The sequence below is a fragment of the Olea europaea genome, chromosome 4 (genome assembly GCF_002742605.1).
Source record: "Olea europaea var. sylvestris chromosome 4, O_europaea_v1, whole genome shotgun sequence".
Lineage (NCBI taxonomy): Eukaryota > Viridiplantae > Streptophyta > Magnoliopsida > Lamiales > Oleaceae > Olea > Olea europaea.
Genome location: NC_036240.1, coordinates 11,587,050 through 11,602,741, shown reverse-complemented (window position 1 = coordinate 11,602,741; position 15,692 = coordinate 11,587,050). Strand labels below are relative to the sequence as shown.

General features: G+C 30.1%; 2 protein-coding genes across 2 annotated transcripts; both read right to left on the bottom strand.

Moving 5' to 3' along the window:
* Positions 1-76: 76 nt before the first annotated feature.
* Positions 77-900, bottom strand: LOC111394081 (late embryogenesis abundant protein 1-like). The gene is made up of 3 exons (XM_023019859.1): positions 776-900; positions 428-562; positions 77-316 (listed from the first exon to the last, which is right to left on the bottom strand). Exons 1-3 carry the CDS (start codon positions 821-823, stop codon positions 236-238), a joined length of 264 nt encoding a protein of 87 aa, XP_022875627.1. The 5' UTR covers positions 824-900; the 3' UTR covers positions 77-235.
* Positions 901-1,498: 598 nt separating this feature from the next.
* On the bottom strand, positions 1,499-2,421 carry LOC111394080 (late embryogenesis abundant protein 1-like). Its single transcript, XM_023019858.1, has 3 exons — positions 2,297-2,421; positions 1,949-2,083; positions 1,499-1,837 (listed from the first exon to the last, which is right to left on the bottom strand). Exons 1-3 carry the CDS (start codon positions 2,342-2,344, stop codon positions 1,757-1,759), a joined length of 264 nt encoding a protein of 87 aa, XP_022875626.1. The 5' UTR covers positions 2,345-2,421; the 3' UTR covers positions 1,499-1,756.
* Positions 2,422-15,692: the final 13,271 nt, after the last annotated feature.

The window sequence follows — 15,692 nt, the reverse complement described above, 5'->3', positions numbered from 1 at the left end:
TCAAGAAATCTCGAATTAATTGAAATATAAGTCCTTTATCAAGAAAAAAGTATCTAAAGAAAATATGAATCTATTGTCGAGCATTGCCGAAGCTCTTATTAGATCATGCAATGATCTTGAATAAGAAATCCCAATACAACTAAATAAAAATTAAAAAAATCTTACAAAGAAAAAATAAAAAATAAAAACGAAACCAGCAGCGAGAGCATGCATGTTACATGCCATGAATGTCCATTCACTTCTTATCACCCATTCCAAGTGTGTTCTTCACGCCATCAATGGCACCTTGAGCCATATGAGCCACTTGCTCTCCCGTCTACAAAAGTTTAAAGTATTAGATATATACAAAATTACTTATTTAAATTTTATTTTTAATTCATTACATTACATTACGTTCAAATCAAATTCATTTTTCTAGTAAATGTACCTGTTTAAGGAATCCCGCATTTTCTTCCTTGCTACGTTGGGCTTGGGCTTGAGTACTGTTTGCTGCATCGCAGGCCTTGTCGTGTGCTGACTGTGCTGTGTTCTTAGCAGACTCCATCCACTCCTCTGTTTTGGCCTGCTCGATACACACATTTTATTCATCAAGTTTCAAATGAAATGATCATCGATGCACAATTATGCATGCATGAATGTAAATGTTTATATACACATGCATGGATGACATATTTGACAAGGAAATCGAATAGAAAAGAAAATGTAATTCTATATAGAAGATATAAACCATGCGTTGTGTATTTTTCAACATGAGATACTATGTTTTAACAAATACTTGTGTATTGGCCTGAGATTGTCCTGCATTGTGTTGAGCACTCGACATTTTCTATGAAACCTCAAAGAAAATGAGAACTTGAAGATTTTGTTTGGCTTAATATGTTTGATGATATAAGTTTATATGAATTAAACCATTGTTGTAGGATATTTATAGTGTAAATCGATCCATGTATGGAGGAACAACCTTTGCATTTTGATGTAGTCAGTTCTTGGTGATGAGTGAATTGCTGCCTTTGACTTGGACAAAGGGGTTTAAAATTCATACAAAATTTCGCTTAAAATTATGTTTGGATATACTATTAATGAACATTGAGTAACAATAAAAAGATTGTAATAAAAGTTTTTGAAATGTGTGGTTGAAAAGTTGTGGGATCCATGAAAGATGTGGTTAATATTTATTATTTGACTTTGACTTTGACTTAAATAAAAATCGGATTTTAATCAAGGCCAAACAGGCTTTTAGTCACGCTAAATTTAAAGAGAAAAAATTAAGTGGGTAGTTAAACTAATTTATTTTCGTCAAATTAATAACTTAACTTTCATGTTAGCTTCACATAGGCCACTTAAGGCGAGTCCTATTATGAGGTATTTAACTGAAATCGGTTAGTGTTTGTGCGTAACACATTAAAAGGTATGAATTACAAATTTGTTACATATCACAATAACTTCGAGAAACACAAGTTAAAAATTTTTTTGGAATGATGCATTCAAATTTTTTTCATTAGAGTTGTCGGGAATCCTTTCTCAAGAAATCTCGAATTAATTGAAATATAAGTCCTTTATCAAGAAAAAAGTATCTAAAGAAAATATGAATCTATTGTCGAGCATTGCCAAAGCTCTTATTAGATCATGCAATGATCTTGAATAAGAAATCCCAATACAACTAAATAAAAATTAAAAAAATCTTACAAAGAAAAAATAAAAAATAAAAACGAAACCAGCAGCGAGAGCATGCATGTTACATGCCATGAATGTCCATTCACTTCTTATCACCCATTCCAAGTGTGTTCTTCACGCCATCAATGGCACCTTGAGCCATATGAGCCACTTGCTCTCCCGTCTACAAAAGTTTAAAGTATTAGATATATACAAAATTACTTATTTAAATTTTATTTTTAATTCATTACATTACATTACGTTCAAATCAAATTCATTTTTCTAGTAAATGTACCTGTTTAAGGAATCCCGCATTTTCTTCCTTGCTACGTTGGGCTTGGGCTTGAGTACTGTTTGCTGCATCGCAGGCCTTGTCGTGTGCTGACTGTGCTGTGTTCTTAGCAGACTCCATCCACTCCTCTGTTTTGGCCTGCTCGATACACACATTTTATTCATCAAGTTTCAAATGAAATGATCATCGATGCACAATTATGCATGCATGAATGTAAATGTTTATATACACATGCATGGATGACATATTTGACAAGGAAATCGAATAGAAAAGAAAATGTAATTCTATATAGAAGATATAAACCATGCGTTGTGTATTTTTCAACATGAGATACTATGTTTTAACAAATACTTGTGTATTGGCCTGAGATTGTCCTGCATTGTGTTGAGCACTCGACATTTTCTATGAAACCTCAAAGAAAATGAGAACTTGAAGATTTTGTTTGGCTTAATATGTTTGATGATATAAGTTTATATGAATTAAACCATTGTTGTAGGATATTTATAGTGTAAATCGATCCATGTATGGAGGAACAACCTTTGCATTTTGATGTAATTAGTTCTTGGTGATGAGTGAATTGCTGCCTTTGACTTGGACAAAGGGGTTTAAAATTCATACAAATTTTCGCTTAAAATTATGTTTGGATATACTATTAATGAACATTGAGTTACAATAAAAAGATTGTAATAAAAGTTTCTTTAGTAGATTGTAATAAAAGTTTTTGAAATGTGTGGTTGAAAAGTTGTGGTTAATATTTATTATTTGACTTTGACTTAAATAAAAATCGGATTTTAATCAAGGCCAAACAGGCTCGTAGTCACACTAAATTTAAAGAGAAAAAAATTAAGTGGGTAGTTAAACTAATTTATTTTCGTCAAATTAATAACTTAACTTTCATGTTAGCTTCACATAGGTCACTATGTCTATTCCCGTAAGTAACACTAGCTGGAAAGTTGTATGTGATTTAGTGACGAAAAGTTTAGTTAACGTCTAATCCTAATTATAATAATAAAAAATAAAAATAAATAAATAAATAAAACACTTGTTTTAATCAAGTGGTCCATATACCATGTTCATTGCTTTGATTAGAGACTACAATTTAGTTCGCCCAACGTGGCCATATAAAATATAAAAACTATAATGAAAAATGAAGGGGAAATTTGTAGATAAATTCAAAGAAAATAAATTTGTAAAAACGTGTTTCTCAAATCAACACTTTAGTAAGGGAAAAAATGTCAATTGGATGTGGAAGGCCCAAGTGACAGCCCCCAATTTGATGCTGGACCCTTACTCGAGTTGTGCTTATTCAAACATTATCTTGACTGTCCATCTTTGATCAATGGTTGAGAATTAATCTCATACAATTGGTTTGGTATTTGAGGGGTCATTCCAAAAGGATGGTAATTAGTCTTGGTTTTTCAAGTTCTGAGTCCCTCCTTTGAAGCGTCTTTGGTCTTCTTCGAGAGATCTTCTTGTTCTATTTTTGGTTTCTATTTTTGTGATGACACATGAGATCTTAGTCAATTTTGTAGAACCCTGTGAAATATAAATTGCTATAGTAATTTGACCAATCGTAAGGCCTGTGATGCGTCTATTTTGTTAGGCGGTAGGATTCTTGGTTTATTGGTACTTAAAATGTGATTTGTGTGATCCTTTTGAATCAAGGATCGGATCTGGAGTCTAATTGTAGTTTTAGTGTTGTCTATCTGTCTCTTGGAAAGTTATTTTGTACATAGTGAATGGGTCGGCCTCCGAGGCCCCCAGATTACGCATTTTTGCTTAACTGGATGAACAAGCAATTGTGTTTTTATTGCTTTTGTGTGTGATTGATTGATTATTTCTCACACGAGCACAAAGAAAAAGGGGTAAATCCTTACAAAATCAAAACTAAAAGTGAAGTTAATGACCAATATTGTTGACCCAGTCGTTACAATGTAGAAGTTGCGTTACTTAAACGATAAGTCAAATTGTACGATACTAGATGTCAACTCAAAATCTGCTTGGTATTTACTAGCTTCGTAGGACTTTGTCGTTAGCTTTATTAATGATCGTAAAAGGTTAAGGTGGAATTTGGACGCCTAATTAGATGCCCAAAAAAGGTTTAGTGAAACCTTTTGAATTTCGTTAGCAGATGTTGCACATCTCGTTTTCTTAATCATGCATAAATCAACTCAAAAACATGTCATAATAGTTTAATACCTAAAATGAATGCAAATTATTTATAATTTCTTATATATATAGTTTCATTTGTGTACCTATTTGCAATTTTCCCTTCTAACTAGGCCTAAATTCAAATTAATCGATTTGAAAAATGGAGTATGCTGCTGAGGATAACAAGTTCAAATTAATTTACAGTTTTTCTTCCTAATTGGGTCTCTAAATGGCACAATAATCAGTTTACAAAATTGGTTCACTTTCTAAAAGAATAATGCTATTTATAATCACTCACTATCGCAGTCGCCTTACGTGATATACATGTAATGGTTAGTAATTCGATATTTGAAACAAGAAAAAACTACCATATTAATAGATTAAATTACAAACTGTCATATAAGATGACTACTATAGTGAACGACTATAAATAACATTACTCTTTCAAAAGACAATCTTTCGAATTAGTTTGTTGATTTTCCTTCTTATAGGGTCCCTAGATGGCACATTATTACAATTTGAAAATTTGGGTAATCCTTTATAGTTGTTAGTTGTTACTAATTGACTTTGTAACTTTCCTTTCTAGTTGGGTCCCTAAATAACCATTTACCAGTTTGAAAAATTGGGCAGCCTTCTAAAACATCAATGACCATTTGTTGCCTTTCTAATTAATGTCCCAAAATATCACATTAATCAATTTGAAAAGTTGGGCAACCTTTATAATTTTGGACACGTTTTTCATTTCATAAGTAATCTCTACTTTTTAACATTGTTTTAATTCTCTAATCTTCTAAAAGTATGATCCACAAGATTTGGAAGGTGTAGTGCCCTCTAGAAGACAACAAAAACACGTGCTGAAACATGCTTGTGTCTAGATTGAGACGAATTCAAGGTTGAATAGGTCTAGTCGCGTTCAACACCACGATATGGTTGCTTCCCGAACCAATGAGTATGATGATCGTTTTCTTTATTGGTGTTACCACAAGGCACGAATTGTAATATTTTGATGAGAGGTGGGTACTAGACTATTACTCTTGTTCTATTGTCTTGAACTCCGCTTATCAATTACTCTTTAAGTGTCCTTACTTTTTATTTAAAAAATAAATAAAAGTGTTCCTTTTACATGCATGGTCAAGTTCATACTTTATGTCACCTTAGTAACATAGTTTAGCACAGGTTTTTCTTGCATTCCGGCTGAGGAGATATTATTGATGGTGGCATTTGGCCATTCTTGGTCTAAAGAGTTCGTTCTCATTCAATTTGAGCAATTAACCTCCTTGAGAATTGCTTCATTAGACAAAGTCACAAAGACTAAAATGAAGCCATGGCCCTTGTTTGAGCCCCATTTTAAGAGGAAAAATGAATTTTTGAATAGTGTATTGATGGGAAATGTGTGGTTAAAAAAATAAGGAAATGTTTTGAATTTGCGTGTAATATTATTTTATTGAAAAATGTGTTGTTGAAATGATATTAAAACACTATAGAAGAATTCATTTTTTCCAAATAATGAGGATCAAACAAGGGCGTAATTTAGAACGTAATAGTTACAAAATAAAGTAGGATTGAAAGATGAATATGCTAATTTACACTATTTTTGTCTTGGAAATATCTTGTATTGACCAAGAACACTAATATCCCGTCTAACCCCCTCCCTTTGGAAGGATGCTGGATGTACCTTTGATCCCGCTTACAGATTTTTATTTTATTTTATTTTTATTATTTTTTATTTTTTTGCATTCCTAATTTCCTAGCCCACTCAAAAAACTAGAATTATCGTAGAACGAAAATTGGAGAGCATTAATCACTTTTGCATTCTTAATAGTAGTTATTAGATAAGTTGGAAAGAAACCCTAAGAGTGAATAAGTTGGAATCATCAAATTTATGAGTACAGAAAGTCAAAATTTTACCGTGAATAATTTTTTTCTCCTTTAGGACTTATTTTGCATCACTATATTTCCTAATCAAGTTCTATGAATGTTATTTGCATTCAAGAATGTGTAACATGTTAGATGCTAGTCATTTTTCTTTACATTTTTTTAGTTTTTGAAAACTTCAGCATGATTTTTTTGCGTTGAAGTTATCTAAAACTTGCCATGTTGCCTTAAGAAAGGACCCACAGTTTGATATCCTATGGCAATAATCGTGATTAATTGTTATCTAGATGTGAAAATATTTGATCGATGGAGAGATTTTTCAATTGATAAGAATTAGGTTGTGAGTTGTACATAAATTTTTATCACTCTTACATTCTCTTTTCTTTCACTTGACCATATTACGAGATAACTTTGGGGATGGTCAAGCCGATGAGAGATATTATCTAGAAGTGTTGATTCTATGTATGCTGAAAAAATATACGTAAATTTTTGAGTGGAGTGTCTTTTGTTAAGTATAAGTTAAGTAATGATCATATATTAGGAATCTAAACCCCATGTAGTTTTGTTGTGCGCAAAAAAGAGCATCATACTTGTTGAATACTTGCCTCACTCCATAGCCTTTTTTACTCGAGTTATTAAATCTGTTAGGGTGTCACGAAATCCAGTACCCTTTGGTCTAAAAAATCGAGGAGTTATCGACATAAAACTCGTTACACGGGTTAAGAAGAGAGCTGTGTAAGTTCATTAATAAGCTTCAGTTGAAAAAAAAATAAAAATAAATTTAGCAATATTGTGGATTTGTGTTTGATGTTTTTACTTAGATAAGTAGTGTGCTTGAATTACTTAATTTAAGCTTAAATGTGGAAGCACTTATTACTGAAGAATCATCACATTTATAGACCATTGATACTACTGGTTAAATCAAATTTATGTGGAAAAAGAAAAGAGTGGTTTGAGAACACCCTTTAGATTTGCACCTCAGAAAAAGAAAAAAAGTATATCTAGTAAAGGGTGTGAATTTCATAAAGGGGAAAGGTAATATTTGACCTCAAAGAGTTGGATTGGCGCCAATTTGAAAATTTATTCGTCTTAACAATTTTTCTTAATTTAGATAATGATTGGAAGTGACTATACATCCATACAACAATCGAACATTAGATAAACTTAAATTATTTTTGTTAGCATTATTTGAGCATATTTGTGAATTGATTATACAATATTACAATTATTAATTTTTGGCAAACTATTTAATTTGTTGATCATTATTATGTGCTGTTGGATTGTGTTGTAAATAATCTTGATCGGGGTGAACAAGAACTTAAGTTTGAGGGTATTTGATAAATATATTTTTGCACACTTATTTAATGTCTAAATATACTTATTATTGAGAAAAGTGCAGATATCAGCTCACAATTATGTAATTCTTACTTTTATAGGTTGAAAATCACCTAAGGAAATAAAACTAGGCAAAATGTAGTAAAAAGTGATCAAAAGCGTACAAAATTGTGAAGTTGGGAACCAAATTGCACAATTACCAAAAGATAACGAACCTTGTATGCAATTTATGAAGGACGTTATTGAAATGAAAGTTGAGGGACCTATCATGCAAATAGTGGAGGACTGAAATGCAAAGAAGAAGAAAAACGGAGTCGAGTGCTCACCCACTCGTCCCAAACAAGGGCAAAGTGACCCAGGCAATTGCCCTAATTAAACAAGCTAGGCGATTTTGCTTATTTTGCGAAAAAATTCGGGTCTTCTTCTGTAATTTCACTTGGGATGATTTTTACCCTTTAAATTTAAAAATTAAATCATTTTAGGGAAGTCTTCTTCATTCCATTTTCTATTCTTCATCATTTCTTTTCTTTTTCCTTCTTTTATTTTCTCTTTCATTTTCTTAGTATTTTCTAGTATTTTGGAGGTAAATCCAAGAGCAAAGGAGAAGTAATCAAGGAGTTCAAGAACTTTTGTGAAAATCAAGATCTAGCCATTTTCATCTTCACAAATCCAACAAGATGGATTGCCTTTAATCTTGTGTTTTCTTCATTATTATTTCTCATTTGTAATGTATTGTATGAAATGTTTTCCTTTTTATCATTTGTGTAATATGGGCTATATATTTGTGTTAGGATAAACCGTTGAAGTTTAACCTAACTTTATTAATTGCACTTTTTGCTTTTAATGTAAAATGCTTATTTCCATTATTATTGTCTTTCTTGATTTTTCATTTTTGTCGTCAATGTATGATTATATTTAGTGATTTGTATATCGTTTGAGAGAAGATTGTGCATTTTAGACTAAATAATAAAAACCTTAGATGACTCATTGAGCTATTTTCACAAAAAATTAATCTGATGGATTAGTTTTAATCGACAAAGAAATATAATAGGTAAAACCAATTAATTAGGTTAATTTCGTTCGAGAGAGATAATTAATCAAAATTGAAAAAATCCGGTATAACATCATAAATAAATAATTTGTTAATTGACTTGTGGAGAAATTAAATAGAAGATGGTTAAGCGAAACTATGAATCCTAAACACTTTTTCCTCTGAAATTTTGAAATGTTTATTTATTTAATTTTTTTAAAATAATTTTGTAGAGGTTTAGTTAATCTTTCTTATTTTCAAAATCAAAATCTTTATTATGTATTTATTTTATTGTTAGAATTAAATTAATTAAATTTGTGTAACCAAAAGCAAACATTCCTCAAGTAATCGACACTTGAATTCAAAATGTCAAATTTTTACTTGAACACGACTCGTGCACTTGTGATTTGCACTTTTAGCAAAAAATGTTATTTAACACAATTGCTGTTTGACTACTACATACCTTAAATGCTAAGCATCACTTGTGATATATACTGTTGTTCTTAAAGAATAATGTTATTCATAAGCAGTGATATGACATTTAGATAACATTCATTGATTTCTCATTTTAATTGACATCTTAAATGTTAAATTGAAATTATGATGGCAAATTAATTAATATCATCTCAATGTCACATCACTATTTACTAGTAAGCACAATTTATAAATAAATCACTTATTCTTAAAATACAACTCCATTTATCAATGAATCATGAGGTTTACCATCATCTAAATTAGTGATGATCCCCACTAATAATGAGTAATGTTACTTTAAAAAAATAATGAGTAAAGCATAATTCATGCAATAATAAGATCTTGCATCGAGCGAGTTACAAAGTGCACATTAACACTATGTTTATAATTTTAGAAAGGAAAGTCATGGGGATTCGATCAACTGTCTTGATTGTGAAATATTATTGAAAAATAGGAATTCATTTTATTGAAGGATTTCCTGATATTAATTTCAATACGGAATGAGTCATATGTAAAGTTGAGTAGTTACACGTCAAGACCATAATTTAGAAATAAGAACGCACTGAGCTTATGTGTCTAGGAGTTACATGTCAGTTGTTAATCTCTAATGTTCAGTAATTTTTGACTTGAAGTCATCTAGTACTTTATATGAAGACAGTCATATATTTGTGATGTTGGATGTTGCTCTGCCAAGGTCTACTAATATGGTATTGTTTAAATATTTCAAGAATCATATGAAGGTTGTGACTGATCAATGAAAGATTAGTCACTCTTAGATAATAAGATATTATGATGCACATTTCATTTAGTTAAGTTGATAATGAAATCATTGGTCAATGTGTACTCATAAGTCGAAAAGGAGCCATTTTGTGGAAAAATTAATTGGTGGAATAGTGTTTTTCGAAAAATTTGTGGTTGAAAAAGAATTTTTTTTTGTTTACGTGTAATATTATTTTGTGGAAGATTGTGTGGTTGAAAATAGGAGAGGAAAAAATGAAACGTAATGAAATGAAAATTAATAGGGGCTTAATAGTGAAATGAAAAATATGATCGATAATCGAGATTGACACACTTCCATATCTCGTAATTGATCAGATTATATTGATAAATGAATTATAATTTCATGGTAAACTAACAAGTTTGGTTTTGTCATAGAACGTGATATTTATTGTACTGATACATTGTTATATGTCAATTTTGGACGACGAATGTAAGTTAGTGATGGACTATAAGGGGTGTTTTAACTTATCGATTTTAATTGGATCAAAATAATAATTCACGTTGTTAGGCATCATGATTGAAAATCCAATGAATTACACACAGAAGGAGAACTAGAAGAATGAGATTTACTGATTAATTAATTGACAAGTATTGGATAATTAATTAATTGGGTTACTTATTAATAGACCAAATTAATTAATAAATATTAATTAATTCATTGATAAGATTTTCATTCGAGTCTGGACAATTAAACAATTGCGAATTGCAGATCATGATTGTTGGAATTCAAGAAAAACAAAAGAGTTTGCAAAATTCAATAAAAGTATAATTTCTATCACAGATTCTATTTAAACACAAAACAGAATATCCTTAGTGGAAATTGAAATTTTGTTTAAATTTTGCTATGCATGATTAAGTAAATTCGCAATATCTTCATCATTTCTTCCAGTCTATCACTTGGGTTTTCACTCCACTCACACTCCCTTCTCTTTGGAGTCCATACCTTGCTCGCCGCTTTGACTGCTACTCTTATCTTATTCCCGCATCTCCCATTGCTTCTCTTTTACTCGTGTGTCTCCTTTTGCTTTGTTCCTAATTGATGCGACCCCAAATTTTTATTCTTACCAAGAAAACTTTCAAGTAAGAATACGGAGAGTCTTTGACAACTCTTTGGTAAGTAAAGGATAGAGGAAAGGATGAGATATAGACGGACGAGGGAGAAGAGGATATCTTCGTTCCATTTCAAGAAAAGTAGAAGTTGTGCACCGACTAGGACTTGAGAAGAACTACACATAATGTGACAATATAGCAATACTGTTATTGTAATATAAGAATATTTAATTCATTTTTTATATGTTTTGAAACTTTATAGTGTGGAAGTAAACTTGTGCTAGTGTAGAAGCTGAAGAGAGAAACAACTTTCAAAATGAGAACTTTTGGGTTATATTTCATATCATAACTTTTGCTTGTTGCAACATAATTTGATTGTAGTGAAGATCTCTAACATTTGTTCATTCTTTTATTTATGACATCAACCTTTTTTTTTTGTCGCATTAATGTTATATATTAGCGACCTTCAATTAATTAGCATATCTTGTCTCTATTAACATTATTTGTCCAAATATTGTTTTAGCATGTTTTGAAATAAGAGGTAAACGTTTTGTTAAACTTTTGTATTGTTTGATTTTTTATTTTTTGTTTACTTAAAAATATGAAGCTCAAATAAGTATCCTGCACCCAAAGTCCTCTAACTTTCTACACTTGTTCATTTTGGTCCCCAACAATTTTGCACAATTTTGGTTGTTTTCTCCTTCCTTTTGCCTTATTCTATTTTCTTGTGTGACTTTTACCTACAAAAAAATAATTACATAATTGTGAGTAGAAATTCACTCCTTTAATCAATATTTAAGCTTACTTAAGTATTAAATAAGTGTATAAAAATACACTTATTATAACCATTAATAAAAACAACATATTCTAATTAATGGAAGGTTGATGATAAAAATGCAACGAAAAAAAAGGTTGAGAACACAAACAATGAGCAAAAATTAGAGACTTTTATTGTAATTAAAATATGGTTAAGCAAACAAAGGTTGTTGCGTAAGTTAGTGTTCTAAACAACATAACATGTGACTAGATGTGGAGGTCAATGTTTAAGTTCCACGAGTCTAGGCGAGGTTTAGGTGTAAAAAAACAATTTCTCATTTTTAAAATTATTTTAGATTTTTATTCATTATAAAAATTATTTAATAAATAAAATAATACATACCAAACATCTAAAATTATAAAACAATATATTTACTTAATCATTTTTTACAATTAATCAATTATACAATTATCAAGTTTTCAAAATGCAAAAATTAGATTATTTTTCATAATTTCAACTTTCAACTTTCAACTTTCAACTTTCAACTTTCAACTTTCAACTTTCAACTAGACAACTCCTACTTGAAATTTTCTAACGTGTTTTCATTATTTACTTTTGTCTGGGAAAAATCATTTAAAAAATTGAAACTAAAATCAAATAAAAGGTTTTTAAAAAATAAAAAATAAACTAAAAGGGACCACTAAATTTTTATCGCCAAGGCGTGGCATTTTGCTTGATCCTCGTGCCTAAGCGACGCCTAGGCCTTTCAACGGGCTTTTTAGAACACAGGTGTAAATATAATTACTTTATTTTTGTCCCTACTTGATTCTTGAACAATTTCCCAAAAGGATAATTATACACTTTTCACATTTTTTTATGAGTGCACCAATTTTATTTACATGAAAGATCTATTGTCTTTATTCATTTTATACTTAAATCTCTGACTTTTTAATTGCATTTTATACATTATCTTTTACTAATTAGTGTATCTTGTTTTTTATGACAATTTCGTCCTAAAATTCCATTAAAATTTAGGAGAGTAAAAATATCTCGCAACAATGATCATTTAGAAAGCTTAAATGGAGAAAGTCTGCATATAAGATACTAAATGTCTTGGTTAAGTCCCAAACACTTATTTTAGATATCTAGACTTTCGATAATTAGCTTAGTTGACTCTAGGAGGTTGAAGCGATCAAAATATAGGATAATCTTTAGTTTTGAAGTGTAAACTTACTACTAGTGACATCTATCCAACTAGAGAGAGTGAAGATTAAGATCATTTGAAATTCAACCTAGGATTACACATTGGGGAAATGAGTGAAAAGAATAAGTTTTGGAGTATGTATCTTATGAGTGAACAAACGATATATTTGACCATAGAGGGCTGTTATTAAACCAAGCATGAGTTTGTAATGTTTTACATGTCTTCACACACATAAACGTGTTGAATTTCCATTGAATGGCTAAAAGTTGATTCTTTTATGTGATTTTGAAACTATTATTTGTATTGACAAAATAATAATAATAATAATAATAAAAATAAAAATAAAAATCTATCTTTAAACCAATAACGTGTTATCTAACCACTTGTGTTTTAAGTTATGCAATAGTGTGTTTGATAAATATTCAAATTTGTGGTGTTTGACAAACAAATATTCAAGTTTGTGGGGGTGTTTGATAAGTATATTTTGTACACTTATTTGGACTTTTTAAGTTAGAGTATTTATTGATTATTTTGACTAATTGTGATTTAATTCTATGTGTATTGTGTTTATTAGGTACAAATCGACGGATAGGCGTAATTGGCAGAAAATGGATAAATTGTAAAAGAACCAAAGTTTGGGAATTAAAGTACAAATATTCAATAGTTGTGTTGAACCTCAAGATGAAAATTCGAGATGTACTAGGGGACAATTGGATGAAATAAGAAGTCAAAGAGATAACATATAGTCAAAGTATTATCGTACATTAATTCTAGTTGAAAAAGTTATGCTCAAGATTCTTAGCTCTGGATTATGATTCATTTTTGGCATAGTAAACATCCAAACTAGAAAACCAATATATCTAGAATAATTGTAGCCCTCTAAATTAGTTTTCCAACACACTTTAAATCATTTTAATTGAATATCGAGAAAGAAAGTTATAATAAATATACTGATGACTACTCGGCATATAACTAGAAAGTGCAGCCTAGTACAAATTTTCGAGGGCGAGCTTAACTTCTCCATTTGCCTGACTGAAGCCAAAAAGCTCTTTAGAGGCGATTGCCCAGTTGATTTCCGGGAGGAAGATTTTGTTTCCTTTTTCTTGGTTCGGCTATGCATGAAATGACATCTCTAACATCTAATATTACATAATCAAGGTTTACAAAGTGAATACGAATCATTTTATCATTGAAACGACGCCGATCAAGAGCTTTAAAGAGAATTAACACAAGAAATTGAAGATTCAAAGCTCAAATTGAAGGAAAAGTGCAAGAAATTGATTTCTCAAGCCTCTACATCTATTATTTAAATTGGATGATATCTCTTTCTTAACTTCTTGTGGAATTTAGATACACTTGTGTGACGCTAAATTTTTTTCTTGTGTATTAGATGGATGACAAAACTTTTTAAGTTGACTTATTGTATTTTAATTATTTTTTGTTTGTGTGATTAAATATACACGAATATTGTGTTATTTGATTGTTTAGCTACCAATTATATAACTTTGTTGCTCATTTGTAGTGTTGAGAGACTTATAAGTAGAACACTACATATTTGACATGCGGATACTAGTTATTAGGAATAATATTTAGGGTGTGTGCAATTGTGTGTGATAATCATATAATTAAATGCTTCCTTTGTATATGAATTCAAAATAGGAATAAGGTCGGTAACAAATTCTCTATACTTAACAATTATTTCTCATAGGATGATAACTCAACTTATCACATTATTACTTTTCATCGATCACATATACTTGCGGATTTTGTCTGAACACAGTGGTATGGTTATTTGTTATTTTACTTATAGCCATTTTTGAAAGTATGATGAGTTTGGTGACAAAAATAAAAATTATGGGGTGAATATAATCACCATTTAACTTATTTTATAGTAACTTATATAAAAAAATATAGATTTTTTTTGGTTGTTGATACGGATAACTTCCAACAATTAGTGAATAAAGTACCGATGATGCTTCTTGATAACATTGCATCAACAAATTGCAAATGAATACATGTTGGTATTAGATTTTTAGTACATTTTGATAAAAGTTGATGAAATATGTCAATGAAAAATTGTGAATCCTATAAAATATGTGATTTAAATTAGTTATTGACTTTGACCTAAATTTTAATTTCTACCAAATAGGAGCTCAAGTAATCATACAAACTATTGAAATGAAAAATTACGTACATTCATAGCATCTTGGCATGATCCCATGAAACCCTACAACGTGGGCAATTCTGTCAAATCATATGCCCCAATAGCATAAAAGGTAATTATATTACAACAACGAATTTTATTAAATCCACCAAAATTGTAGTATTTTTCTTATTTACTTAAGCAAGTGTAAGTAAATTTACATAAGTAGGGTTTCAATATTTTTTTTAATAAAATAAATTATTGTTCCTCCACGAACATAACCTAATTTTTTTCTTTTCTTTCCTTATTCTTTCTTTTTGATGTGCACGCATTACTAAAAGGAAATAGAAACAAAGCAGAGAAAGAGTTACAAGAACAATAAGATTGGCATCTCTACTAGTATCAAGAAATCTTTTAGCCAAAAGGGAATTCAAGAATTCCTCACCCGCTCTTTATATTCGGTTCATTTACATGCCCATACCCTCCCAACACTCCATCCAATGTTGCCTTCACACCCTTTTCGTCGTTGTATACACAAATATACCCACAATAAACATAAAATCAGATAGTAGAGAAAATTCTATACATAAATAAATACGCGTCTGGCAGAAAAAAATTAAGGAAAAAAATGGTTTAACTTCCCCTTCTTCTTTGAAAAAACAACTATAAGAAAAAAAAAATAGTATCGAAAATTCTTTTCTTCATAATGAAAATTTTCAGAATGAATTGATAAGACGATAAAAATGAAAAGTTACACTGAGATTATGAGTACACCATGACATTGTATTTCTTTTTCATTTTTAGTTTTTATTGAATTGAGATTATAATTGTAAATTTTTACGATGGTAATTATATTTCAGTCGTGCTGGGCGTACAGACCCAGCAATTACAGGGGTTTTACCAACCCCTCACATAGGTGAGGTCGGAATTTTTTTTTTTTTTTTTTTT

Coding starts and splice junctions, on each gene's coding strand:
- LOC111394081 (XM_023019859.1), bottom strand. CDS start 823: ATGTCGAGTGCTCAACACAATGCAGGACAATCTCAGGCCAATACACAA. Junction 563..775: donor AATCTCAGGCCAATACACAA/GTATTTGTTAAA, acceptor TGTATCGAGCAG/GCCAAAACAGAGGAGTGGAT. Junction 317..427: donor ATGCGGGATTCCTTAAACAG/GTACATTTACTA, acceptor AAACTTTTGTAG/ACGGGAGAGCAAGTGGCTCA.
- LOC111394080 (XM_023019858.1), bottom strand. CDS start 2,344: ATGTCGAGTGCTCAACACAATGCAGGACAATCTCAGGCCAATACACAA. Junction 2,084..2,296: donor AATCTCAGGCCAATACACAA/GTATTTGTTAAA, acceptor TGTATCGAGCAG/GCCAAAACAGAGGAGTGGAT. Junction 1,838..1,948: donor ATGCGGGATTCCTTAAACAG/GTACATTTACTA, acceptor AAACTTTTGTAG/ACGGGAGAGCAAGTGGCTCA.